This window comes from Equus asinus, chromosome 10 (assembly GCF_041296235.1).
Source record: "Equus asinus isolate D_3611 breed Donkey chromosome 10, EquAss-T2T_v2, whole genome shotgun sequence".
Lineage (NCBI taxonomy): Eukaryota > Metazoa > Chordata > Mammalia > Perissodactyla > Equidae > Equus > Equus asinus.
This window is the reverse complement of record NC_091799.1, coordinates 15,556,676-15,582,000: the sequence shown is the minus strand read 5'-3', so window position 1 is coordinate 15,582,000 and position 25,325 is coordinate 15,556,676. Positions and strand designations below refer to the sequence as shown.

The following is a 25,325-nucleotide window of genomic DNA, read 5'->3' as shown; positions in this document are numbered from 1 at the left end:
CGCGTGATTTGGGAACCACTTTCCTCAGTCCAGCTCAGCATCTCTGCTGCGTCTCTCCAGTGTGTTTGAAACATGTCGATCCTGGTCCGCCTGATTGATAGGTGAAGGATGGTTGTGACCTTGCTCGCCTGACGTTTGGGTAAGAACCACAAACAAATGTGGATACTGACCTATTTCAGACGAGAGCCTTGGTCCAGGGCCAAGGTTCCTGCTGAGAGGGAGGCATTGCGAGCACTGAAAGTGGCGCAGCAGCAGCAGGATGCTGAGCCATTTTTACAGACATTGTTCTTTTTTATGCTGTAGAATACCTGCTCTTGGGAGTGAGGCCAGTGAGCAAAAAGGATGAAGCTCCTTAGAAGATACCTGTGAGATGTTGAGTCTGGGAGAATGTGTCTGAGAGAGACCGAGAAAACTGTTAAAGAACCTGCCTGTTTTTCATACAAGCAATATGTTTAGTCTACTTTTCAGGAATAGGTCAGCTGTCTTAATAATAATAATAAAAGAGAGCACCAACTGTTGACCACTGACCACGTTCTGGGTCCTGCACTTGGCACTCTTTGTGCTTGAGGTAAATACTTCTGTTCTCTCCATTTTGCAGATGAGAAAACAGAGGTTCAGAGGTGACCTCTGTTACCTGTCATGTGAGTAACTCACCGTGGGTACACAGCAGCAGAGCTCGGTCGGTATCCTCACAAGCCGTCCTCTTAACCCTTCGCCGTGCCAGCCAAGCATTCATCTGCATGTGAGCCAGGCCAGGCCGTCCTTGTGAAGAGAGGCCGGTTGACCCATCTCCCGGCCCAACAGACAAGGCTGAAATTCACAGCTTTTACTCAAAATGTTGCCTTCACCCTAATTAATCTGTTTTATTTTATTGTGCAAATGGAAGAGTTCTCTTCAAAAAGACGATGGAAAGTTTTTAAATAAAAGTAAAGGAATATAACAGGATAGCATCAGGATATTTCCAGTTTAACACAACTACAAATGTAGGATGCTGTTAATAGTTTAAATTATAAATTGAACCAGCTCCGATCCAGCAGGGGGAGACAGATTCACACTGATTGCTCTGAAAGAACAAAAACAAGCAGTATTTATACTGTACATACGTGTGCGTGCGTGTGTGTGTGCGTGGAGAGAGAAAGACAGATGAGGAGAGCGATGCCTTTGAAAGTTGTATTGTTCCTTTTGCGTGTCCATGCCTCTCAAGATCTAAAGCATGGTTCTTTTAGAGAAGAGTCAGTAGCTATAAGAGCAAGTGACGTTTCTGAAGTGATTTCACTGCGTGTGGTTTATTATGTGGTGCTTTAAAAAGAAAAACTACACGTGTCTGGGAAGCTTCATTGGAGAGCTGCTGCTTTAACGTAACATTGGCCAAGCACGAATCTCAAAGCCCCTGGCTTGCGCGAGCACCAGAGTCCCCCGATGCCAGCAGGCGTTCGCTCTGCAGCCTTTGACGTTAACGTGCCACCCTGGTAAATCAGAGCAGCCCTGCGCCGAAGAACCGCATGGTCTGCTGAGCATGTTGAGGAGCAGAGAGGACTCAGAAGAATTAAGCGGCCAATGGGGCGGCGGCAGGGATGAGTTCTCTTCCCCCGTACAGCTTGATGCAGAGACTGCCAACGGTCTTTAGTTGATATTAGGAGCAGCTCCTCGTTTTTAAGAAGCAGTAAATTGTTTCTAAGTTTTGGTCTCACAGAGCCCTAAGCTAAGTGATAATGGGCTGACGCGTAACCTCATTGGTCGTGCTTCACTTGTAAACATGATTGACCAATGCTAGAAAGCGCCAAGTAAAGGTTGGCCGTCCTCTGGAAGTCTTCCCCACGTGCAGCAGGTAGGAATGGGACAGCTGCGCTGAGTACCACAGTGACGATGTTTGAGCTGTTGTCTCCCGAACAGGCAGGCACAGTGTATGAGCTTCCACATTTAAAGTAAAGTTGACAAGCTTTCTCTTGGGGGATCTGTTTTCCAGAAGTTCAGTCCCCGTCTCCTGTCAGTCTTCCTTCAGTCGAACTTAGACTCCCTGCTGAAACTTGGAGGCTGGTGTCTCACACGCTTCCCTCACTGGCCTTTACAGCCAGGTTCTCGCAGCAGCACAGACCGTGTCATTTGCCACCCACCTGCTTCTTGTTTTGATGGTCAGTTCAGAGGACAGTGGGTTCCTTAAGTCCAAAAGAGGCTCACGGATGGAAGCCACAGCAAGGCTCCTGTGTGAGGGGACCTGCCACAGGGCCGGGCGCCACAGCTCTCCAGGCTCAAGCCTCGACTGAAAGGACGTGAGGAAATGCAGAAATACTGTTGCGTTTGCTCTGGGCATTTGCTGGTATCTTTGTCTGCCCTTGGTATTTAGGTCCTGTGAACCTGCTAGAATGTGGCACGTACAATACTTGTGAATCTGCTGTGAGGGGAGCTGCTAGGGAGGATTGCTTTAGGATCTGGGAAATTGTCCTGACGGATAGTGGGGAGTGCTTCATAAGAGCCCATGACACCACGTTCTTAGGTAATTCCACATGCTCTGATTCTGCCGTATTTGGGGCATCATTCTTCTTAGGTAGGACGATATCTTTTTGTGTCATCAGGGTCTCTCCCCTTAAATTGGGTACTCTTGAGATTCTTTAAGAGATTTTTTACGTGAAGGGTTTTAGGACACCTGGGAAACCAGCTGTTCCTCGGGGAAGAAGTAGCAAGTTTATGGTGTTTGCCTGTGCACGCCTCCCTCACCCCCACAGACGCCACAGGCGATGGAAACAAGTATAGTCTGCCCAGCAGCCACCAGAATCAAGTTGCTAACATACGCAAGCCAACTGTGATTTATTGCCCTGGGTGAGAATTCAGAAGTTCAGCACCACAGTAGAAAATGCCTTGTGCCGTTGGGCTGATGACTGGCTGCCATGGAACCTGTCCAGAGCACTGTGCTGGTCCAGACTGGTGGACCAGGGTGATTGTCAAAGCTCCAGTGTGTATTAACCATTCAAGTCGTGTTTTCCCACGTAAACACTTTCCTTGCTGAAATAGTTTCACCGCTTGTTTTCCTGCAGGAGGACACCATGGAGGTGGAAGAGTTCCTGAAGGAAGCTGCAGTGATGAAGGAGATCAAACACCCTAATTTAGTGCAGCTTCTCGGTGAGGATGCAGAGCTCTGAAGGGGGCTTTTCATCAAGCCCTCCGGGGTGATGCAGGTGCCTTAGAGAGGAGATGGATGGCTTGCTCTATAACAAGTTCTGATTGGGACGTCTGTTCTCTACCAACATTCAGTCCTTGGTAAAAGGAGGCCATGTGGGATGGCGTGTGTCCCCGCACATGTGTATGAGGAGAGGATATGTTACTATTTAGACTGATACCCAAAAGCAATCAAATGCAATCTCAAATTGGCTTCTGAACCTTAGGAACTTTGAAGAGTTTCTTCACTGAGTGACACTATAAGTAGACGTAACCATGTGGGGGAAGCTGACGGTCGTTTAGGTCCTTCCACGTGGGCCTAACCTTTGCTCCTGAACTCAGTGGCAGCCTCTTCCTGTTTCAGTTCATTGGTTTGAGAGGAAGAAAAGAGTGTGGCCACGTCCCTCCCCCAGGAATGTAATCTCAGGCCACAGGTGTTTGGAACCATCTTAGAAGTTGGCCCAGGACTTAGGAGCAGAGTCAGAATCCATCTTGGAGGCCCTTTTCTTTTGTGCCTGTCCTTTCTGTGTTCATTCAGTCGGGAGTAGAGCAGCACGCTGAAGCCCTCAATGTCTTGTTGGCAGGGGTCTGCACCCGGGAGCCCCCGTTCTATATAATCACTGAGTTCATGACCTATGGGAACCTGTTGGATTACCTGAGGGAGTGTAACCGGCAGGAGGTGAATGCTGTCGTGCTGCTGTACATGGCCACGCAGATCTCGTCAGCCATGGAGTACCTGGAGAAGAAAAACTTCATCCACAGGTAGGAGCCTGCTGAAGCAGCCCTCCCCACAGAGCCTCGGAGCGAGCATGGGGCCAGGGCATCCTTTCACAAAAAGCCCCAGCCTGTGGGGTTTTATCACTCAGCCTCTAACTTCAGTGCTGGCAACACATTGGACCTTGGAACACAGGTAAACGCTGGGCTCCTGACATAGCCGGCGCCTGGGACGGAATTCACCCAGGCCTGGACCCTAGGCCGACGGGGCGGCTCATCCCCAGGCTGAGAATGTTTTGCTTCAGAACCATCTTGGGCTAAGTGGAATATTAAGGGAAGTCCATGAAAGGCGTCCTTCCTGATGACCACAGCTCCCTCTGAAGCAGAGTGCTCATTGTCCCTCCAAAGGGGAGGCGGGCGCTCGTCACTGATGGCCTCTCCCCAGAGCGGCTGGTGTTGCTTTCACACAGACTCACCGCCACAGCCAGTGCGTGGGTTTTGTTTCTGTGTTGCGTGTTGTTTCCTTCCCTCCTCTTTATTACCATCTCATTCTCCACTTAACTTGCTGTCATCTGGTTCCGGGATGTTTCCACAATTGTCAGAATTGAGTGTATGTGGTTCTAAATTAAGTAGCTTTGCTGTTTTAAAGCCTGGAGTGTTTTGACCTTCAAGTGTACCACAATCACCTTGGTCTTGGCATTCTTTGCTGGTGGAAATGGCTTCCTAGCAAAGTGACGGCCTATGCAGGACAGAGCCTGATGGGCTTTGCCAGAGTCTTTGATACAAGATGTTCTCCACGCCACCGTGGTGACCTTTCCTACCCAATTAACTCAAGTATGAAACCTGAACATGAGATTTCATAGTGAGGAAAAGGAGTAGCATGTGTGAGATGCTGGCATTTCCTTGTAAGATAGATTTTCTATGCTCCATGAGGCCCCGATTCGGATGCTCCTGTCACTCAAGGAAGTGAACCCTCTGAGGCTGCAAATTGAGATTTCTTGACTTCTGGTTTGCCTTGCACGGCTGGGTCTGTTCCCACTTCATTCAGGCAAACTTAAAATCTTTACCAAATCTTGTTAGGTACAACTCTTCCGTATTTAATTTCTCTCTGATTGCTGATGATCAAGCTATCTCACCCAGCCATCGCCTTAAGCTGCTACCTCTTCTCCTTCCTTCATTCTGGTTGGCCTTGTGATTTCATGGTTAACGTCCGTGAACCACAGATCAGACTCCTGCCTCCCTGGGAGAATCAGGAGGCGAGAGGAAGCTGATGAGACGGGAGAGAGTTTCGAGGATACATTAGGATAAACATCAGCAAGGGGGGGAGGAAAGTAGGAACACGATTTGGGTATAGACTGCTCTAGGCTGTATTTTATTCTGTCCTGTCAAGTCTGGGTGGACAAGCAGACTCTCACTCTGGTGTAAGTTTCTCAAGATTGAGGACTGGGCTTTGCATTTGTTCCTTGTGCCTGGCATAGAGCAGTCACAACTGAGCAAACACTTGGATGACACTGTGGGGGATTGGAATTGGCCACCCCAAGATATGTCTCCTTGGCATGAGGATTATTTTGGGCTGGTTACTTTTAAAAACTGCAGACATGAGAGAAACACTGAAAAGTAGAAGTTACCCTTTGTAAGAGACATGTTCATTTGTAAGGGAAATCTCCATCTGTAAAGGTGTCTCCCTCTCTGTACCAGGAAGAAGGGGGAGATGACCTTATCTCTAGAAACTCTTAATCAATGCCAAAGGCAAGGACTTAAATCTGCATAATAACCCTACTCTTGTTTACTGTACTTTTCTGGTAATCTCCCTTAACTGACCCCCCTTGCCCCCAGCATCCTCCTCTGTCTGTAGCTGAAGATGGTATTTAAGGTAAGAGCTTCTACCATTTGGGTGAGTTGCTCAGTTTTTCTGGGTCTCTCCCATGTATACCTGTTATAAAGCTTTGTTTAATTTTCTCCTGTTATTCTCTCTCATGTGAATTTAATTTGTCTGGCCAGAAGGACCTAGAGTGGGTAGAGGAGATGTCTTCCTCCCCAACAACATTTACTCTTCTTGAGGCATCAGTTGCGCACTTTACATGTTAATTCATGACCGCTCACAACAACCCTAAGAAGTAGGTGCCAGTAGCATCATCTTCATTTTATCGCTGAGGTAACTGAGTCCAGGGTAATTAACTTGCTCCGGGTCACGTTGCCGGGGAGCCCACTCCCAGCACCACCCCCGGCTGCCTTTCACCACACAGGGAGCTCAGGCAGGTGCTGAGGGACAGGCTCTGCTCCCCAGCGGGGAGCAAACACAAGTTTGCGGGTCTCGGTTCTCCCCTTGTTGGTGTTGCACCTCTGCTCAGTGGTGGGGGTTTGTGAAGCTGGAAAGCTGGCTAGGAGCTCTCACAGATGAACTTTTTCCTCCCCAGAGACCTCGCTGCCCGGAACTGCCTGGTAGGGGAAAACCACCTGGTGAAGGTGGCTGATTTTGGCCTGAGCAGGTTAATGACAGGGGATACCTACACAGCCCACGCCGGGGCCAAGTTCCCTATCAAATGGACCGCACCTGAGAGCCTGGCCTACAACAAGTTCTCCATCAAGTCCGACGTCTGGGGTAAGGGCCACCTCTCCGGGCATCCTCGCCACTTGGGGTGGGGCTCCCGCTTCCCTGCTTTTCTTTCTCTCCTTGCTGTTTCACTGCTTTTTTCTCTTTGTTTCATTTCTTTTTCCTCATTACTTAATTCTCTCTTATTTTTTTTCTCTCTTACTTTAAAATCTTTTCTCTCCTATTTTCTCTCCAAAATGAAGTAAAAGTGAGCTTTTCCTTCAAAAATAATTACGATGAACTTTTTTTTTAAGTATCCTTTTTTTTTTGGTAAGATTGGCCCTAAGCTAACATCTTTTGCCAACCTTCCTCTTTTTTTCTTTTTTTCCCTTCTTTTCTCCCCAAAGCCCCAGTGCATAGTTTGTATATCCTAGTTGTAGGTCCTTGTAGTTCTTCTAGGTGGGATGCTGCCACAGCATGGCTTGATGAGTGATGTGTAGGTCCCCACCTGGGATCTGAACCGGCGAACCCCGGGTGGCGAAAGCAGAGCGTGTGAACTTAACCACTCAGCCATGGGCTGGCCCCTGAGCTGTTTTTTACTTAGCATCTTATGCCCTCCTCCTAAGGTTGCTGTGTGGGTTTCGGGGAGCAGCTAGCTGACCCTCAGCAACCCAGAGTCTTCCTCTGTGTAGGGAATGCTGTGTCATTTGGTTAGGGCTTTAAATAGGATACTGCCCTCTGAAGCCTCGTGGGACAGGTTTTTACTTTTACTTTGTTTAAAGAACATTTTAATATGGCAAATTGTAAGCATACACTAAGGAAGACAGAGTGGTGTGATGAGCCCCCACGTAGCCATCACTAGCTTTACGAATCATCGCCTCAGGGTGCTGCCTCTGCCCGCCCACCCCCCGACCCTGTTATTTCGAGTCAAATCTCAGACATCACATTATTTTGTCTTTGAGTATTTCAGTTTGAGTCTCTACTTTTTTATTTGCATCATCACAATGCCCTCCCCCAGGATTGACAGTAATGTCTGAATATTATCAGATATCCAGTGTTCCAATTTCCAGTTGAATCATAAAAGTTATACTTTTTTTAGTCTGTTTGAATTGAGATCCAAATATGATTCCCACAACGCGATTAGTTGGTATGTCTGTTTAGTCTCCTCTGATCTGTAAGTTCCTTCTTCATCTCTTTATTTCCCTTGCTACTTATTTGTTGAAGAAATCCCGTGGTTTATCCCTTAAAGTTTCCCCCATTGTGTATTTTGCTCATTGTGGTGTGATTTCATCTGTTCCTCCATCTTCAGTGTTCCTAGTAAACGGGTAGTTGGTCTAGACAGCTTGAGCACCTTCAGGTCTGACTTTCTTTTCTTTTAGTAAGAGTACTTCGTTAGAGAGGCTGTGCTTTTTTCATCAATAGGTACATAATTCTTGGTTTTCTCTTTTTTGTGATTTTAGCAGTTCTTGGTACCCAGTGCCTAGATCCACTAATTTATTAGGGGTCAAATGCTAATTCTCTAACTCCGTCGTTCCTTGTTCATTTAGTAGCTCAGTACTTCTACAAGAAGAAACTTCCCCTCACCTACTGTTTGGTTACTCAGAGGCACAGTTCATAGGATGAATGTTTGCTTCTTGCCATTATTTACCAGTTTTCACAGTAGCCAGTTGGTTTCTTAGTACCCTCCAATGGTGACCAATTGCGTTTTTGTTGTTGTTTTTCTTTTGTGATGTTATTATGAATTCTCAGATCTAAATGTATTTGATAGGTTTTAATCCACTGTGATTATTTTTCTCATTGATGTTCAGATTGTCTCATCTTTGGCCAGTGGGAACTTCAAATTGCTCCTGGTCCTTTTGACAAGACCCTTGTAGTCTTTGACAGCGTCTGTGCTGTCCAGAATGATAAGATACTCCGGGTTCATTCTCTGGCTCAGGCCTGAGTTTCCCAGTTCTTCAGGCATCCTGGTTCCTTAAGGGGAACTGGAATTTCAAAGCTATAATTGAGCTTTCAAAATTTTTAAAGATTTCATAAGATTTTTATGAAAATTTTGGAGTTGGCCTTGGCGGTAATCTCATACACCCAGAAAGGAGAGGTGGCCTGTCTTAGGCCCGTAACTTGTTGGTCACAGTGTAGCCAGGAGTAGAAATGGCCTCCTAAGGTCCAGCCCTAGGTTCCCTCTGCCACATGTCCCAGCAAGATGGTCACGTCACCTAAAAGACCCCCAGGGATCTGATCAGCCCAGGCCTCTTCTCTCCTTCGGCGTGTTTTAACCTGTGGGAGTGAGTAAAATGGAAGTCTCGTTCTGTCCTGGGCTGTTGGTAATTCAGAGCCTGGTAAAATGTCACTGCCTGGCCTGCTTCTGAGGCTGTAACTTCTGATGTCTACTGTACAGGTAACCAGTTTTAAATGCAGGCCAGTTAAATCTTACACATCTTGAACAGCCTTTCTCTTTTTTTTCCTTTTAGCATTTGGAGTGTTGCTTTGGGAAATTGCTACCTATGGCATGTCACCTTACCCAGGAATTGACCTGTCCCAGGTGTATGAGCTGCTGGAGAAAGACTACCGCATGGAGCGCCCGGAAGGCTGCCCAGAGAAGGTCTACGAACTCATGCGAGCATGTGAGCGTTCCCCGGCCGCTTCTCCGACCCTGCTGGGCGTTGTTCGCGAGTCGGATTGGGGGGCACACGTAAAGTAAAACATTAAAGGGTTCCGTTTCCTTTCTTCATCCTCGCTCTTCAGAAGCAACTCGTGTGACAGTTGGTACATATTTTTTCAGACTTTTTTCACTGTTTCTGTACACCTTTATTTATACATCATATTTACATATGAAGGGTTTTTTTGTTTATTTTTAATGCAAAAATGGGATTGATGGATGTCAAACTTGGACATCTTATTTAAAAATAGAAATTCCTGGGCCCTACTTTCAAACATGCTGTTTAGTAGGTAAATACTCTCTGGGTGACGTTTATCTCGTTGGTTTTATTATTTACGTATGTTTATGTAAATCATTCCCTCAGCTGTTTTTGCACTTAGCAGTATAACAGACATGTCTTTCCATGTCCATAATTCAGAGATCTCTCCCCCACCTTATTTTTTATAGCTGTTTAGCATCCCATCAAATGACGTGTCACTCATCCGGTCCTCTTCTGATGAACATTTGGTTGTTTTGCACATTTGTTTGTTTTTTGTTGTCAGAAACAAGGCAGGAATGAACACCCTCTTACCTATACTTCTGTGCCTTATGCTGGTATTTCCAAAAGTTGAATTGTTGATTCAAAGGGTTACGTGCGTTTTTTTTAGATATGCTTTTTTGGTGAGGAAGATTGACCCTGAGCTAACATCTGTTGCCCATCTTCCTCTTTGGTTTTTTCTTTTTTCTCCCGAAAGCCCCAGTACACAATTGTGTATCCTAGTTGTATGTCCTTCTAGATCTTCTGTCTGAGATGCTGCCACAGCGAGGCTTGATGAACAGTGTGTAGTTCCGTGCCCAGGATCTGAACTGCCAAACCCTGGGCCTCCAAAGCACAGCACACAAACTTAAACACTCGGCTATGGGGTTGGCCCTGGGTTATGTGTATTTTAAATTTTGGTTTCACCAAATTATTTTCCAAAAAATGTGCCAATGTATACTCCCACCAGAAGTGTCTCTGAGTGAGTCCCTACTTCCTCACCACCGTGGAGCTTTATCAGTCTTTAATCCTCATCTTAATCTTGTTTTAATTAGCCTTTCTTTACTGGTGAGGATTTTGGACTTTGATAACCGTGAAGGGAGGGTAAAGTAGAAGGCAAGTTATTTGACTTAGTACTTCTCTGCTCTTGCTAGCGTGGGGTTGGGAAAGATATATTTGTAAACGCAGGTCTTGCTGTCATGTCTCCCTGGGGTTTTACAATCTGTGTTCCTGCCAATATCTGAAGTCTTTTCAAATTCTTAATGTCTGTAATAGGACACAGTGGCTTTTGTCACTTTAACTTATCACAGCAAGAGATGGTTAGTAGGATTGAAATGCTTCCTCATTTCTAGACTTTCCTTGAGAGTTGCTAGGCCCCACACGTGCTAGCAAGGCCTTGTGGGTGGTCTGACTTGGGTCTCGTCTGTCCAGGTTGGCAGTGGAATCCCTCTGAGCGGCCCTCCTTTGCTGAAATCCACCAAGCTTTTGAAACAATGTTCCAGGAGTCCAGCATCTCAGACGGTAAAGTGCCCATCCTTGGGGCACCTGCAGTGGGGGAGGCTGGGATAGGAGGGATGGCCATGCGGGACTCCAGCCCTGTCCTTTAGTTTGCTTCCTGGGAGAAGTGCGTGGGCCAAGTTATCTGAGCCCAGGAAGTGGGGCAGAGGTTTGAGTTGGAGCGCTGCCTCTTGCAGCCGTGCAGAATGCTGAAAACTCCTAAGTGCTGTTTCTCCAGCACCTGTTTCTCTTTTCCGTAACTGTATGGATGACCACTGTTATCTTAAAAAGAAAAAGAAAACCAACATACCAAAGTGACGTGGTTGCTGATGGCTGGTGTTTTGGGTTTTTTGTTGGTGGCACACAGAAGTGGAGAAGGAACTGGGGAAGAAAGGAGTGCGAGGGGCTGCAGGTCCTTTGCTGCAGGCCCCAGAGCTGCCCACCAAGACAAGAACCTCCAGGAGAGCTGCAGAACACAAAGACTCCACCGACGGGGCTGAGACCCCCCACCCCAAGGGCCCAGGGGAGACTGGTAATGTCCCCACCACTACCCACCCCCACGGGAGGCCCCTCAGGACCAGTGCAGGCAGATGGGAAGCAGCAAGAGGAGGCTGCACAGAGGCCAGGCTGATTCCGCATTAGTGGCCCAGCTTTGAGAAGAGGAACGTGCTCCCCTGCAGCAACCACTCCCGCCAGAGTCGCTGGGAGCCACGGCTTTGGCGGCTAGCTCGGTCGCAGAGGCGGAGGTGCTTGTGCAGCCTCCTGAGGCGGAGCCCACCTTCTTGTGTGTTACTCACCGCATGTGTGGTTGCTCTTGCAGGGCAGATACAGCAGTGCTAAATACCGAACAAATGAAGAGCAGCTTGTTGTGAGAGCACTGACACAAAAAGCTCCCAGGAACTGACGGCCTCAGGAGACAGCTGTGGCGCGGGGCCAGCGTCCTCTCCCGTCCTCTGAGCCAGGCAGATGGGGCTGGTTCAGGAGGGCCCTCAGGATGGTGTCAGGAATATTAGCAAACACTGAGCTCGTGCTTCCTGTGCGCCAGGCTGTGTGTGAGTTAGGCTGCTCTGAGGTAGTGTTGCCTCCCTCCCCAGAAAACCCCAGAAGTCTGGGTTCTACTGCAGACCAGCTGAACGAAAATGTCTTCGGTGGGCCAGACATCCGGGTTTGTAGAGGCTCCTAGGGGATGCTCTGATGGACCACAGACTAAGTGGGAAGGGACAGGGCAAAGCCAGGATTATAAAGAAATAAATCCCAGTTATAACGCTTTCTTTCCACACCCCCTGGGTCGTCTCGCTCGCCCTCCGTTGGAGGCCATGGCGTATGGACTGTCCAGAGGCCTGGACCCTCACCCTTCTCTTGGTTGCCATGATTTCAGGTAGATAAGCAGTGGGGAGGAGGAGAGGCTGCTACGGAAGCTTCAGGCTTATTAAAAGACCAGTGATAAGCAGTCATGTTCATTTATGCCCGTCAGTGCTCATCTGAGGGGTATTTTGATCTGTAATCTCGTGGTGAGCCGAGTGTCAGCTAGCTGTTCAGCTCTGAAGTAGGGCTGTGCATAATTCATTAGAATTTCGCTTTCTTCACCTTCTTCCGCTGGATTCAAGTTTTGGGAGGTCCTCGGTTTCCCTGTGAGGTATCCTGCATGCCGCCTGGTACTCTGACAATGCCCTGCACCTCTGCTCCGAGTTAGAGGGTGCGGCCGGGAAACCGCTCTTCCTGCAGCTGCCCTCTGAGGAGAATTCTGTCGTTCACTAGCAGGGAGCTTGGCAACACCAGAAAGATCTCTTAGGAGCTATTATTCAGATTTAAAGAATGCCCATGTAAAAATTGTAGGTCACCCCTGCTCGTTTCCTAAGCTTAATAGCCCATTCTCACTGCGCCCTGTGGAATGCAGCCCTTCCCTCCATACGGCACCTCCCAGGAACCTCGCCCGGCTGGCCAGTCTGAGAAGCACAGGTTCTGACCCCTCGCTCGGCCTCAGCCTCTTTTCGACTCACCAGATAGTGGTATTGGCAGGACTTTACTGCTTTAAAGGAAACCAGTGCAAGGATGAGGGGGCCAGGTGCGTCCTAGCCTTTTGTTCTGCTGTCTTCAAGGACGGAGACCTAAGCTTTCCCTAATAATAATACAAGGTGACAACAGTTATTGAGAAGTGCCAAGAGCTGTGAATGCACCACATTTGTTATCGCTTTACACTCTCACAGCAACGCTATGGGCAGACTTTCCTGTCCTCCGTTCTGTAGGTGAGGAAGCTGAGGATGAGCAAGGAAGGGTGACCTGCCCAGGCCTCGTAGCTGGTGAGCAGCAGAGCTGGTAGTCACACGCAGGCCTGTCAGAGCCCAGAGCCCAGACCCGTGGCTGCTGCTCTGTGGAGAGTGGGCGGCCGGTGCAAGGTGCCCCGCTCACCCAGGAGCCCTTGGTCTGGGCTTGTTAACCTGTTTCCAATGTGTTTCAGATCCTCTGGACCACGAGCCTGCTGTGTCTCCGTTGCTCCCTCGAAAAGAGCGAGGTCCCCAGGATGGTGGCTTAAATGAAGATGAACGCCTTCTCCCCAAAGACAAAAAGACCAACTTGTTCAGTGCCTTGATCAAGAAGAAGAAGAAAACAGCCCCAGCCCCTCCCAAACGCAGCAGCTCCTTCCGGGAGATGGACGGCCAGCCGGAGCGCAAGGTGGCCGGCGAGGAAGAGGGCCGGGAGATTAGCAACGGCGCCCTAGCTCTCGCACCCTCGGACACACCCGAGCCAGCCAAGTCCCCAAAGCCCAGCAGCGGGGTTGGTGTCCCTAATGGAGCCTTCCGGGAGTCGGGGGGCACAGGCTTCCGGTCTCCACACCTATGGAAAAAGTCTAGCACGCTGACCAGTAGCCGATTAGCAGCCAGTGAAGAGGAGAATGGCGGCAGCTCCAGCAAGCGCTTCCTGAGGTCCTGCTCTGCCTCCTGTGTGCCCCATGGGGCCAAGGACACAGAGTGGAGGTCTGTCACACTGCCTCGGGATCTGCAGTCCACAGGAAGACAGTTTGACTCATCCACATTTGGAGGGCACAAAAGTGAGAAGCCAGCTCTGCCTCGGAAGCGGGCAAGTGAGACCAGGTCTGACCAGGTGACCAGAGGCACAGTGACCCCCCCGCCCAGGCTGGTGAAGAAGACCGAGGAAGCCGTGGATGAGGTCTTAAGAGACGCAGCAGAGTCCAGCCCGGGCTCCAGCCCTCCCAGTCTGACTCCAAAACTCCTCCGTAGGCAGGTCGTGGTGGCTCCTTCCTCTGGCCTTCCCCACAAGGAAGAGGCCGGGAAGTCCAGTGCCTTCGGGACGCCTGCAGCTGAGCCAGTGCCCCCCACCAGCAGAGCGGGGCCAGGTGCATCTGGAGGGACCAGCAAGGCCCCCAACGAGGAGTCCAGAGTGAGGAGGCACAAGCCCTCCTCCGAGTCCCCAGGGAGAGACAAGGGGAAGTTGTCCAAGCTCAAACCCGCCCCACCACCCCCACCACCAGCCTCTGTTGGGAAAGCCGGGAAGCCCTCTCAGAGCCCGAGCCAGGAAGCAGCCGGGGAGGCAGGCGCCTGTGGAAAAGCAAAACCCACGGCCCTGGTTGTGGATGCTGTGAACAGTGACACTGCCAAACCCAACCAGCTGGGAGAGAGCGTGAAAAAGCCCGTGCTCCCAGCTGTGCCAAAGTCGCAGTCATCCACCAAACCAGCAGGGACCCCGACCAGCCCAGTCCCCGCTCCCTCCGTGTTGCCGTCAGCATCCTCCACCCTGGCAGGGGACCAGCCGTCCTCCACCGCCTTCATTCCTCTCATATCGACTCGCGTGTCTCTTCGGAAAACCCGCCAGCCTCCGGAGCGAATTGCCAGTGGCGCCATCACCAAGGGTGTGGTCCTGGATGGCACTGAGGCCTTGTGCCTTGCTATCTCCAAGAACTCTGAGCAGATGGCCAGCCATAGCGCTGTGCTGGAAGCTGGCAAAAACCTCTACACGTTCTGTGTGAGCTACGTGGATTCCATCCAGCAAATGAGGAATAAATTCGCCTTCCGCGAGGCCATCAACAAACTGGAGAATAACCTCCGGGAGCTTCAGATCTGCCCGGCGACAGCGGGGAGTGGCCCAGCGGCCACTCAGGACTTCAGCAAACTCCTCAGCTCCGTGAAAGAGATCAGTGACATCGTGCAGAGGTAGCAGAAGCCAGGCATCAGGCTAGCCGGACCCACCTTCCCCGTGCCCTCAACAGTGGCTGACACAGGAGCAGGAGCTGAGACCTTGGCCCAGGGGCTCTGCAGCGGGCGGAGCTGAGAGCTGCCGTGGAGTACAGCCGACTACCTATGTTGTGCACCAACTGTCCTCCTGTGCTCTCCTCCCCTCGGCCCAGGCTCCCTGAGCCGCCTCAGTCCGCGTTCTATCTGTGGAGTTCCTGCTCTGTGGACTGCAGTCGCGCCCCGGCCTCTCCCGCACACAGCGCTCCAGAACCGAGCGCCAGGCAGGTGGCAAGGCGGGGGAGCGTCTCCTTTTGTATTTCTTTCTGGAGGACCTCCTCTGGCTATGTCTTCACCTCCATTTCCCCCAAGAACGAGTGCCCCGGCCAGGAGCCATGTCACCAAGGCCTTGGGAACTGTCCCCTCTGCTCACCCTGTGGAGGGAGCCTATGCGCTCATCTTTGTTGTGCCTCCTACGCTGAAGACACATTTCCAGAACTACATCCTGGAAAGCGCTGCCAGCTGGTCACTCTGCCCTCCACTGCTACCAGGGGCAGGTGCCCTCACCGTTTCCTCGTGTGAAGGACAGCTCTTGACTCAGAGGGTAAAACCGGGTGGGTGCTCAAACCAGCCAGGCTTTGGGTTCTGGGACAGGTGGGGAAGCTGGAGAGGCCCACGGTGTGAAAGAGTGTCCTTGTCATCTGGTCTCTCCATGTCCTTAGAGCCTAGTTCCTTGCTCTCTTGTGACACGCACTGCTAATCCTGGATAGGAAGCTTGAGTCTTAAGGGCAGCAGGGTCGATGTCCAGCATAAGGGGGCAGGGGACGCACAAGGGGCAGTTAGTTGGGTGAACAGCTCGTGTCAAGATGGCCCCGGGGCTGGGCCTAGGCAGGTCTGCAGGGCCCAGGGTTACCTTCCTTTCAGATTTCCAGGGGCTCTGAGAAGTCACTCGGTCGAATTTCTGCCCCGTCTCCTTCCCCTCCCTTGTCCTCTAAGAGAAAGTAGACCTTGCAGGGCTCTTTCCTCTGTGACCAGCCAGTCTTCAATGTTCTGGACTTCTTGAAGCATTTCAGAGCTCTGCCCGCAGCACAGCCCCCTCCGACACAGAAGCAGCTGGCTCTGGGTGGCAGCACACAGGAGGACAGGCCTGGGCACTGGAGCCCAGCTGGTGTCGGCCGCGCGCTCACGGGCGAGTGTCTTATTTAACGACCACGAACAACGCTTAGCCTCATGTTTCTGTTGGGGTCATCAGGGATGAAGAAAACCACAGACAAACGAAACCCCAGGAAGTGTCTCAGAGAGCAGGCCTGTGTAATCCCCCCCGGGCTTTCCCAGGACCAGGGCCCAGGTCTCCTTGACCGTGACCTAGAGCAGCTACTGAAGAGCGGGCAGGCCCTGCCCGGGCCTCACGCCCAGCCCAGGAGCAGCCCTTGGAGAAACCAGGAGAAAACCACCTTCTGCTCCCCATGCCGTGACCTCGCACAGGCCCTGTTTTTATGCAGATCACCTAAATCTGTATTTTATTTCTCTGGTAGAGAGGGTTTCCTCTGGATCATTTTCTGCTGTGCTCACAGCACATCACCTCTGTGCCCCCCAGACTGCTGTGTTAGACAGACTGAGGGAGGGGCTATAACACCACCAGCGGCCTTGCAGACAAAACAAGCCCCACCAGCTCCCCTGCTGCCTGTTTCTGTGAGGTGCTGGTCTCTTCCTTTTGTTCACGTGATGTGCCACTATATTTTGCATTTATCCCTTGGTATTACACTCTTTTATAAATGACCTGTAAATAGTTTTCCACTCTTCTCCTCCCTTCTCAAATGCCTATGGTGTCTTTTTTTTGGTCCAGTACATTTTGTTTCTGTATATGACTCTTTGTGTTTTTTGAATCCACATCTCTCCTCCGTAGTATTTTTTAAATAAATGTTTACAACATTAGAACTTGGGCCGGTTGCGTTGGTCCGTGATCCGTCCCTGATGGAGCCCCACGTGTCGGGAGGGAGGGGTCCTTGCTTCCCCAAAGGGGCTAGAGGCTCCGTGTTGGGTCTTACAGAACAGAACAATGGCAGGGTTGCAGCGGGAATCCTGCCTCCTGTGTTGTCAGCCACTTGCAAGCAGTCCCCCTGCCGTGTCCCAGGCCCTTCCTGCACCCTTGACATGTTTGGAGCAGCCCTGCTCTTGTCAGTGACACAGAAAGTGAGCCATGCCAACGTACAGGCCACGTCTGACTGGCACGGCAAAGGAAGACCAGCCCAAGGCCTGGGCCAACCTTCAGGGCATCACAGCGTCATTGAAATGGGGGGAGGCGGTAATGCCCTGGGTCCTCGCTGGCCCGAAAGAGCTGATCCCTCCACAGGGGTGCTTTTTCTCTCTTTGCCTTTGAACTCACTTTCTGCCACTGCCCTCAGCCTCCAGACCCCCCCTCACTTGGCCCAGGTACCTTACTTCTCTGGGCGAGGAGCAGTACCATGTGCCACAGCTTCTCCCAGCCGCCTGCCAAGGGGACTGGGTGTGGGGGCGTGCTGACACGTACGTCCTCATCGTGGTCTCCATTTAACTCCAGCTGACAGCTTGGAAAGTGAAGTCGGGGAAGTAGGAGCACCCTCTGATAATGATACTTATTAAGCCAGCAGGCTTGTCAGAGGATACGGATCCTGCTCACCAAAGCACATTGAAGAGCACGGTTCAGTGGAACCTCTTCCCCAGAGACCTCGGCAGCGGGGTGTGCTGCACGTCAGGTGATGGAGGGGGAGACGCCAGCCTGGGCCGAGGGCTGGTGGACTGCCGGAGTGTGCTCAAGCAGAGTAGCTGCAAGCAGCCCCAGAGACCAGACTTCTGTCCTTTGGATTCACAGAGGCAGAAACCGAGGCCCAGGCCACAGAGTCTGCTAGTGGTTGAACTGTACCTGGACACCGGATCTCCCGAGTCTGGGCTTTTCCACCGGTAGCAGGGTGTTCCCTGAGTGACAGCTTTCAAGTCTGAAAGAAGCCGTAGAATGATGATAGTGACAGCCACAGCTTATGGCTGCCTCCTCCGTGTCAGACGGTCACTGGTCATGGAATCTTCACGGTAGCCTCTTAGGCCGGGCATGTTACCCATTTCCGTTTTCCAGATGCTCAGCAGTGAGGTTACTTGTCCAATCATGTGTGATGTCACTTACCAGCCATGTTAGCAGCTGTACCTGTGTGAAATAGGGTCTCATAAGACCCTTCTCCCAAATAAGAATCTTCCATGGATGTCAGCCAAGCTTGAGAAACTTACTTGGGTCTTAGCCGTTCTGGGACAATGATCCTTAACCTTTTTTAGGTCCTAGAAACACTTGAGAGCTTAATACAAATGGGAGCTGGCCCCAGGAAAATGCACAGATGTGCGCACACAACAATTTTCAGATAATTTTGAGTCCTGCCCTCGAGGTCTAGAACCAAGGAATACCCAAGGGCCAAGCCCGCCAACAGGGCCAGCAGCTGATAGTGATATCATCACGAAATAGGAGGCTAAGACGTCAAAACGTTAAAAAGCGAGCGCTAAAGAAACCCCCAAAATGGAGACAGTCATTTCATCAACAGAAAAAAGATCGGTACATTGTGTTCGTGTAGTGAAATATTACAGAGCAACGAGAATGAACAGACTTGCCACATGCCACGATAGGAGTGAATCTCACATGCAATGTTGAGCAGAAGCAGCCAGACACCGAAAGTGATGCCAGCAGCTTCCGTTTATTTAAATGGACACAGGTAGTCTGTGGTGCGGTGTTAGAAGTCAGGATAGAGGGTGATGCCTGGTTGGGGCACAAGGAAGCTCTGAGGGGTGGGTAGTGCTCTGTTGCTTAGGCTGGGTGGTGCTGGCTAATGGGTGTGTCACTTGGTGAAAATTCATCAAACTGTACACTTAGAATTGCGGCACATTCTGGGTGTGTTATAACTCAATGAAAGTTTTCTTAGAATTACAGCTCACGTGTGAGAGCTTTCAGCCCCTCTGCAGATGCGCTCTGCATTACCACGTGAAACCCTCACCTCTTTTTCTTAGGAGGGAAGTTCTGTCACTCTGCTCATTTAATGGGTGAGGAAGCTGAGGCTCAGAGATGTGAAGCAGCTCGCCCAAGGTCACACAGCACATGCCAGCTTATATCTGCTACGCCAGGCTAATTTGTTGACAGTGTGGACAGCCACAGCCTGAGCAGCAGGGGTCTGTGCTCCAGGGCCGGGCTCCTCCCTCCACCATGGGAGAGAAGAAGTGAAGAATTCGAGCTAGGGTACGCAGCCTCTCGGGTGTTGGGTGTGTTTTGTAGAAGGCATCCCCAAACTGAGTGCAGTTTCCAAACTTCAGAAGACGTCAGGCGGGACAAGACTCACCGACCACGGTGAACCTGTCGCTGCCTGCGCTCTCATCCCTGGTGGTCGCCCAACATCTTGGGCGGGACCCCAGCTCCCTGCCCCGGGGGTGAGAGCAGCTGGTCTGGGTGGGTCTGCAGTGGAGTCTGTCCTGCAGCGTCTGCGACACGGGGCCAGAGTTAGGACGAGGGTGCCTTGTTTACGAGGAGCTGCCTGATCGCTTGCTGCCCCCATGAGCCTATTCTTTTCTTAAACGTTTTTATTAATATTTCAACCCTACAAGAAAATATAGACAAATATTCCCCCTCCATTCCAATAGTTAAATACCTTTACCTCTACACCCCGAGCTGAAGCCATTTTGTGTCTTGAGTAAACATAATGGACGGATGCAAACAGCCCTCGGGCCTGGGCTGGAGGAGAGCGCCTGCCCCGCCAGGCGTAGCCGGCCGGCTGCTCGGCTGCTCGGGGAGCTCACTCTGCTTCCCAAATAAGTGTTTTCCAAAGAGCCTCACCTGCTCTTATCTGGGGCATAATCTTCTCCACCAAGGCGGGGGTGGTGTGAGAGACCCCCAGACCTTGACAGTGCTGGCGGGGGTGGGGGGCAAGGTGCATGAGAGGCTCCCAGACCTTGACAGTGCTGGTGGGGGGGGCAGTGCGTGAGAGGCCCCCAGACCTTGACAGTGCTGGCGGGGGAGGGGGAGGTGGAGGTGGGGGTTAAAGAGGAGATTTAGCAAATATAGTGGGAGGGGATTTAACAGATCAATGCCCTTTGCAGGTTGATTGTTCTGATTTTCAGGGTTATTGAGCTCGAATGTACAAGCAACTGGAGAGAACAGCTTTGTTGTTGATTTTTGTTTAATGATGAAAGCCTAATGATGGGGTGTCCACTGCTTTGAAGGCCCTCCCCTCCCCCTTTATCTCAGCTTTCTCCATCAAGGTTAATCTAATCCTGCTAAATGAGAAACCAGCCAGGGTGCACCCGAAGCATGTGTGATCACATGCTGGGCTGTCTCAGCCTGGTGACCTCCGAGTTCTCACAGTTAATGACCACGGGCGGCTCCTTTCATTCCGAGAATGGAAACTGGCAGGTGAGGGTCGGCCGGGGGACCTTGCCGCAGGGCGCCCCTCGCCCTCGGCCTGTGGTCTGTTCTGTTTCACCTGGTCTTTCATGAGCATGTCCTCTGGCTGCTTTGCCGTCTGAACGAGCTAAGAGAGGGCGACCCACGTGCTGCCCCCTGACAAAGTGGAAGTGCGTGCACACTGGGCTGAGAGCCTGGGCTGGAAGCCCACTTCCTGGGTCCAGCCAGCCTGTGACCCGCGTTCTCAGCACCAGGCGGGCTGTCCTGTGTGGACACGCGGGCTCATCATTTTGCGGTTTGCTCAGTGTGGCCTGAGGGCCGAGCTTTGCCTCTTTTACCGACAAATGAAGACCTGGGATCAGACTGTTGCAGTAGCGGGAGGCATCCTGGATCATCACTTCCTTGGACAGGGGTAGAGGCCAAGGAGAGCACGATGTGCCTCCCAGACTGGCACCACTGTCAGGCCCCTAGCACAGCCCTGAGCCCCGGGACACGTGAGCCAAGGTGAGGGGGAAGAAGTTAGGAGCTCCAGGACAAGGCAGCTCGCTTTAACGCAAGGCGATGGTCTGACTCCTGTGTTCCTGTCCCGTCGTACCACCCCATTTCTGCTCCCCAGTCAGCCTAGCTCTTTTCTGGCTCAGATCTGTCACCCCTTAATGAAGTGGCTTTCTGGCTGCCAAGGATTGAGAGCTGCTGCTGGGGAATGTAAGTCACTAATAGAAGGGAAAACACTGTGAAATGCTCCGAGGTGCCAAGCTGGGCCCAGCCCAGTGTGGTTCTAAAAGGCTAATAAAAATCCACCAATTAATTGTGACAGCTCAATGGAAAATTATTCAATTGTGAACAGGAGCAAGCAACAGCTCGAAAGGAGGAGGGGAGATGTTGCCATAGTAACATCAATATAGGTTCTCATCTCAGCAGTCGAAGCCAGCCTGGGAGCCAGCAGCATCAGCCTGCCATATCTGACACAGGATGGGATGCAGGACACACCAAAGCAGTGTTTGAAAGAGATGCTCTGCCTCGCCCCAGGCCTGCAGCCACTCCAGGCTGAGCGCTGGCTTCCCCTGCGGTAGAGAAGTTGTTTTCACAGTGCTCCTTGCTCTGAGAAAATCAGGGAAGAGCAGTCCAGTGCAGGAGCGACTGCCCCTCATACTGTGTTTTCCTATACCTTTGACTAGGGGTGTTTCACCAACTGCCAATTAAGGGGATGCTGGGAGAGTGTGTGGGTCCTTGCAACACAATTTCCATCTCCCCAAAGTTGAGGCACTTGCAGCTCAGAAAACCAACTTCCCAGGGCACAGAGGACCCACAGGCAAGAGTCAGGCGGGCTGTCCATTACGGTGTTGCAGTGGTGACAACTTTTATTTCAAAAGGTACATACAACATACTCATATTTTGAACATTTGAAATGCAACCTTGCGATAGCAAAAACATACACCTCCCTGTTCCTCTCCCACGAGACTCGGCTTGGCAAAGCCTGCACCACGGAGAAGGACCATCACCAGAAGGACATGGGCAGCCGGTTCCACGTGGCATCGAGATGCCCCAGCAGGGCTTTCTTGCCAGAGGGATCTTGTGTTAATAGGATGCAGAACAAGATCTTTTTCGATTTTTAGCTTTCAGAGCCATACTCTGTGCCGAGTGGATGTACTCACAGTTGCGCTCTGGGTGTCAGCTGCAGACGTCCCTGCGGAGAATGTCACGACTTTGATTACCCACTGTAATCAGTCTGCCTGCCTGCCTTCAGCACAGAGCCCACACGCCAGCTCTGCCTATTCATATTCATGGCCACCGGGGCCAGGGGACTGCTCAGAACCAGCCCACCAGGGGAGCGCCTGAAGCGGACACTCTGTCCTCCGTGAGCTGCAGCAACGGCGGCCTGCTTCTTCACGGAGATAGGGCTTGCTTTTGTCACTTCATTTTTGACACCATCCAGGCTTTTGCTTCAGCAAAGTTGGAAATCAAAAGTCAGCACACACCTAACCAATGCTACTGCTGTGACTCGTCACCCTTGTACCCGCGTCTTCTCAGGGGCTAGATCCTTAAGACTTGAAGAGGAGACAGGAGGGGAAATGGGGAGGGTCCCGGAGAAGCCCTTTCTTTCCAGGCTGCCCCGGCCCCCTCACCGCCAGCCCCTGCCGAAGCGGAAGCTGAAGCCGCCTTTCTTCCTGCTGTAGCCATTGAGCTCCTCAGCCAGGGTCCCTAAGGGGCCACTCTCCTTCTCGCCATCAGCCGGGAGGAAGCCAGTGGCCTCACTGCCGTCGTCCTGCCTCCCGAACCGGAACCTGAAGCCAGCGCGCTCCCTGCCTGCCGCCTGCAGCTCCTTGGCCGTGACGAGCAGGGCAGGTGACTGTGGAGCTCTCGGCCATGGAGAGGAGCCCCACAGGGAGTGGACTTGGGGTCCTCCGGCCAGGTCAGCCCAGCTCATTTTGCGCCCGATGCCACCCCTGGCGTCCACAGGCCCTTCTCTGTCCAGTCGAGGAAAGCAGGTGCCCAGCGGCAGGAGGAGGAGGTAGGACAGGGAGTATGGGCCTATCATCTGGTCCAGAGGAAAGAGGGAGAAGTTAGAGCTGACACGTGGGCCATGCATAGCACTTGTCGACAGTGCTTCCCGGGGCCCGGGCAGCCGTCATAGGTTGAGGCTGTGGCCCAGCCGAGCCCAGCTTGCGAGCGGCGTGAGGAAGTGTCAGTATGTTGGGGGACCAGGCCTTTGTGTTCTGAGCAGGCTCAGGAGCGGATTGCACCAATTAGCCTGGTTCTTGCTCTCCAGCAATCCCCTGGATTTGACCGCCTCGGCAGCTTAACGCTCTAACACACCGTGCTGGGATGGCTTACAGCAGTGCCCCGGCAGCCCCAGGAGAGCAGAGCAAATTTGGGCTCATTCTTCTGGTGTTATAATTATTGACTCTGGAGCCGCATCATCTCAGAGCCGTCGGGGAGAAACTTAGTAGCTTCAATCCCACTGAGTTTTCAACTTGATAATAAGCGGGTCTGGCTAAGCCATTTATCGGGGACACCACTAATGTGTCTAACGTGGAAGCGAGTTGCTCCTGAAAGCAAGAAACGGATTTGATGTTCCTGCCCTAACTCAGACGCCCACCTGGAGAGGAGCATGTGAACGTGGCCAGGGTGTCAGTGGTCCCTATTGAGCACCGTCTGTGTGCACGGCTCCACTTCATTTTCACAATAAACCTAATTTTTAGGAGTTGTTATTCCCATTTTTTCAGGCAAGAAAACTGCCAGAAGCCTAAGAGCCTGTGCCCAGGCCACACAGCTAGAAAGTGGAGGCCTCAGGATTCATGATTCAATGGCCAGAAGGCTGCTTGGCATGCTGGGCCTGTGGGCACTGCTTCCTGCCCCTGTCTGATGCCATCCTTACGAGCCCACAGCAGGAGGGTACTGTCTTGGCCCCCTACAGAGGAGGCAGCAGGCCCAGACAGGCGACTGGCCCAACACCTCACCGCTTTCTGAGCAGCCCAGGTCTGCTTGGGCCCGACTCAGGAACTGCTGCTCCATCCCACAGATCGTGGCCCACAGGGGGCTGAACTAGAAGGAGAGCCTCCCCAGATGTCCCTGCCTCGGCCATCACTGCTCCTTCCCTCACCAAGGAGGCCTTTTTGGTGATGGCTGAGCGGGAGCGGGCTGGGCCTCTGAGGAGCCTCTGAGGGCCTCTGAGGCTGGAATGAAGAGAGCCGGTCCTGGAGAAGAGCGTGCAGGACTCCCCAGAGCTCTGTCCAGAAACGGCTCCCTTGAAGACATTTCAAAGTGAACTCAGCCAGAAAGCTTTAAAAAACGATAAAAGCAGCCCTCCTCTACGCAAATCTAGCCCTCCTAAGCTTCCCGCATCTCCTGGGGCCAGAGCGACCTCTTGCCTGCTGGGGGGCAGCCTCTCCATCAGGGCCTGGGCAGAGGGGGGCCATCTCCCCATAGAAAGCACAGCCGACAGCTGTTTGGACCCCAGCGGATTCCACCTGGTGGATGAATCCACTGGGGACTGGCCTCTGGGTCTCAAGAAAGGGGGCATCTCGATACACAGAACAAAGTGGCCTGTCCCCTTTCAGGGAGACATGGATCTCTTTGAGAGCCTAGTGGAAGCTTGGGACACTTGCCACCAAAAATTGGGCCCCAGGACAAGTCAGAGCTTCAGGTCCCAATGTCGGAGACATGGTGGGAAAAGCCCTGGATGGAAGGCCGGAGGCTGAGCTCTGGGGGCTGCTGTGGCCAGTCTCTGCACCGCTCTGGGCCACAGCCTGAGTGCTGGGCTCCACTCTCCAGGCCCTCCCAGTCCCGTGGCTCCCTGTGGTTCGGGCTGCCCGTGCCCAGCTCCTCACCTGGAGCGGGAGCGCCCGAGTGGGGTTCCTGTGGGGATGGAGCGGCTGTACTCACCATGCTGAGGGCCTGCTCCCAAGGAGGGCTGCTGGACACCAGGGCCGACTGGACAGGGCTCCTCTGGGTTCTTGTCCAGGAACTGTGCCTCCTGGGTTCTCCCTGCTTTATATAGGCCCCTGGGGAGGACTTGCCGCTGTGTGGGGACTTGATTGCTGTGCATTCCTGACCCTGGGATCCCATTGGGGACGCTGGTGGTGAAGGAGGGGACAGTGCTGACTACATTGATAAAAGACCCAACACAAACAGGATGTGGTCTGATGAGGGGCAGACAGGCGCCCTTTTCCTAGAGACCTGCCTCATTCACAGGAGAATGGGCAGCATCATTAACTGGTCCAGCATAGACCCTCGAGTCCCTCGGAGGAGGCATCGATCGATGCTCACCCTTAAGACCTAATGGTCCTGCCTTTGTCGGGTTTGCCTGGCTCTCCAGAGAGGCTGTTGGGTGAGTAGTTGTCCACGCCTCACACAGCGGCTGCCCAGCCGGCACCACTGCCCTGGGCCCGGGAAGTCAGACGCCCATGAAGCCAGCGACAGCCTTCCGCTCTAGGAGGGTGAGAGGCTGCGTTAGTGCCACAGTTCACTGGCTCTGGAGCGTTTCGAGGGGCGTCCGCGCCCAGAGGCTGAGCCAGGCAGGGGACCTCTGCTTCCCATGAGGGCGTGGAAGGGGCACGGGGCCCGACCTGGGCAAGCCCCACTCTCCAGCCCTCAGGGCCCCCAACCAGCTGGTTTGTTCCTCAGAAGGGAAGCTCGGTCTTCCTGCCACCACAACCCAG

General features: G+C 52.3%; 2 protein-coding genes across 4 annotated transcripts in view; one reads left to right on the top strand and one right to left on the bottom strand.

Moving 5' to 3' along the window:
- ABL1 (ABL proto-oncogene 1, non-receptor tyrosine kinase) overlaps positions 1-16,694 on the top strand; it is a 137,929-nt gene extending 121,235 nt beyond the window's left edge. For all 3 annotated transcript variants that reach the window (XM_044778542.2, XM_044778545.2, XM_014863452.3), the window contains 7 exons: positions 3,033-3,117; positions 3,738-3,915; positions 6,285-6,469; positions 8,869-9,021; positions 10,504-10,593; positions 10,937-11,101; positions 13,028-16,694. In XM_044778542.2, the coding sequence (XP_044634477.1) occupies positions 3,033-3,117; positions 3,738-3,915; positions 6,285-6,469; positions 8,869-9,021; positions 10,504-10,593; positions 10,937-11,101; positions 13,028-14,742 (2,571 nt within the window). In that variant the 3' untranslated portion in view covers positions 14,743-16,694. The remainder of the gene's footprint in view (positions 1-3,032; positions 3,118-3,737; positions 3,916-6,284; positions 6,470-8,868; positions 9,022-10,503; positions 10,594-10,936; positions 11,102-13,027) is intronic.
- Positions 16,695-21,461: 4,767 nt separating this feature from the next.
- Positions 21,462-24,746, bottom strand: QRFP (pyroglutamylated RFamide peptide). Its single transcript, XM_070519920.1, has 2 exons — positions 24,550-24,746; positions 21,462-22,702 (listed from the first exon to the last, which is right to left on the bottom strand). The coding sequence occupies exons 1-2, from the start codon at positions 24,730-24,732 to the stop codon at positions 22,286-22,288; spliced, it is 600 nt and encodes a 199-aa protein (XP_070376021.1). The 5' UTR covers positions 24,733-24,746; the 3' UTR covers positions 21,462-22,285.
- Positions 24,747-25,325: the final 579 nt, after the last annotated feature.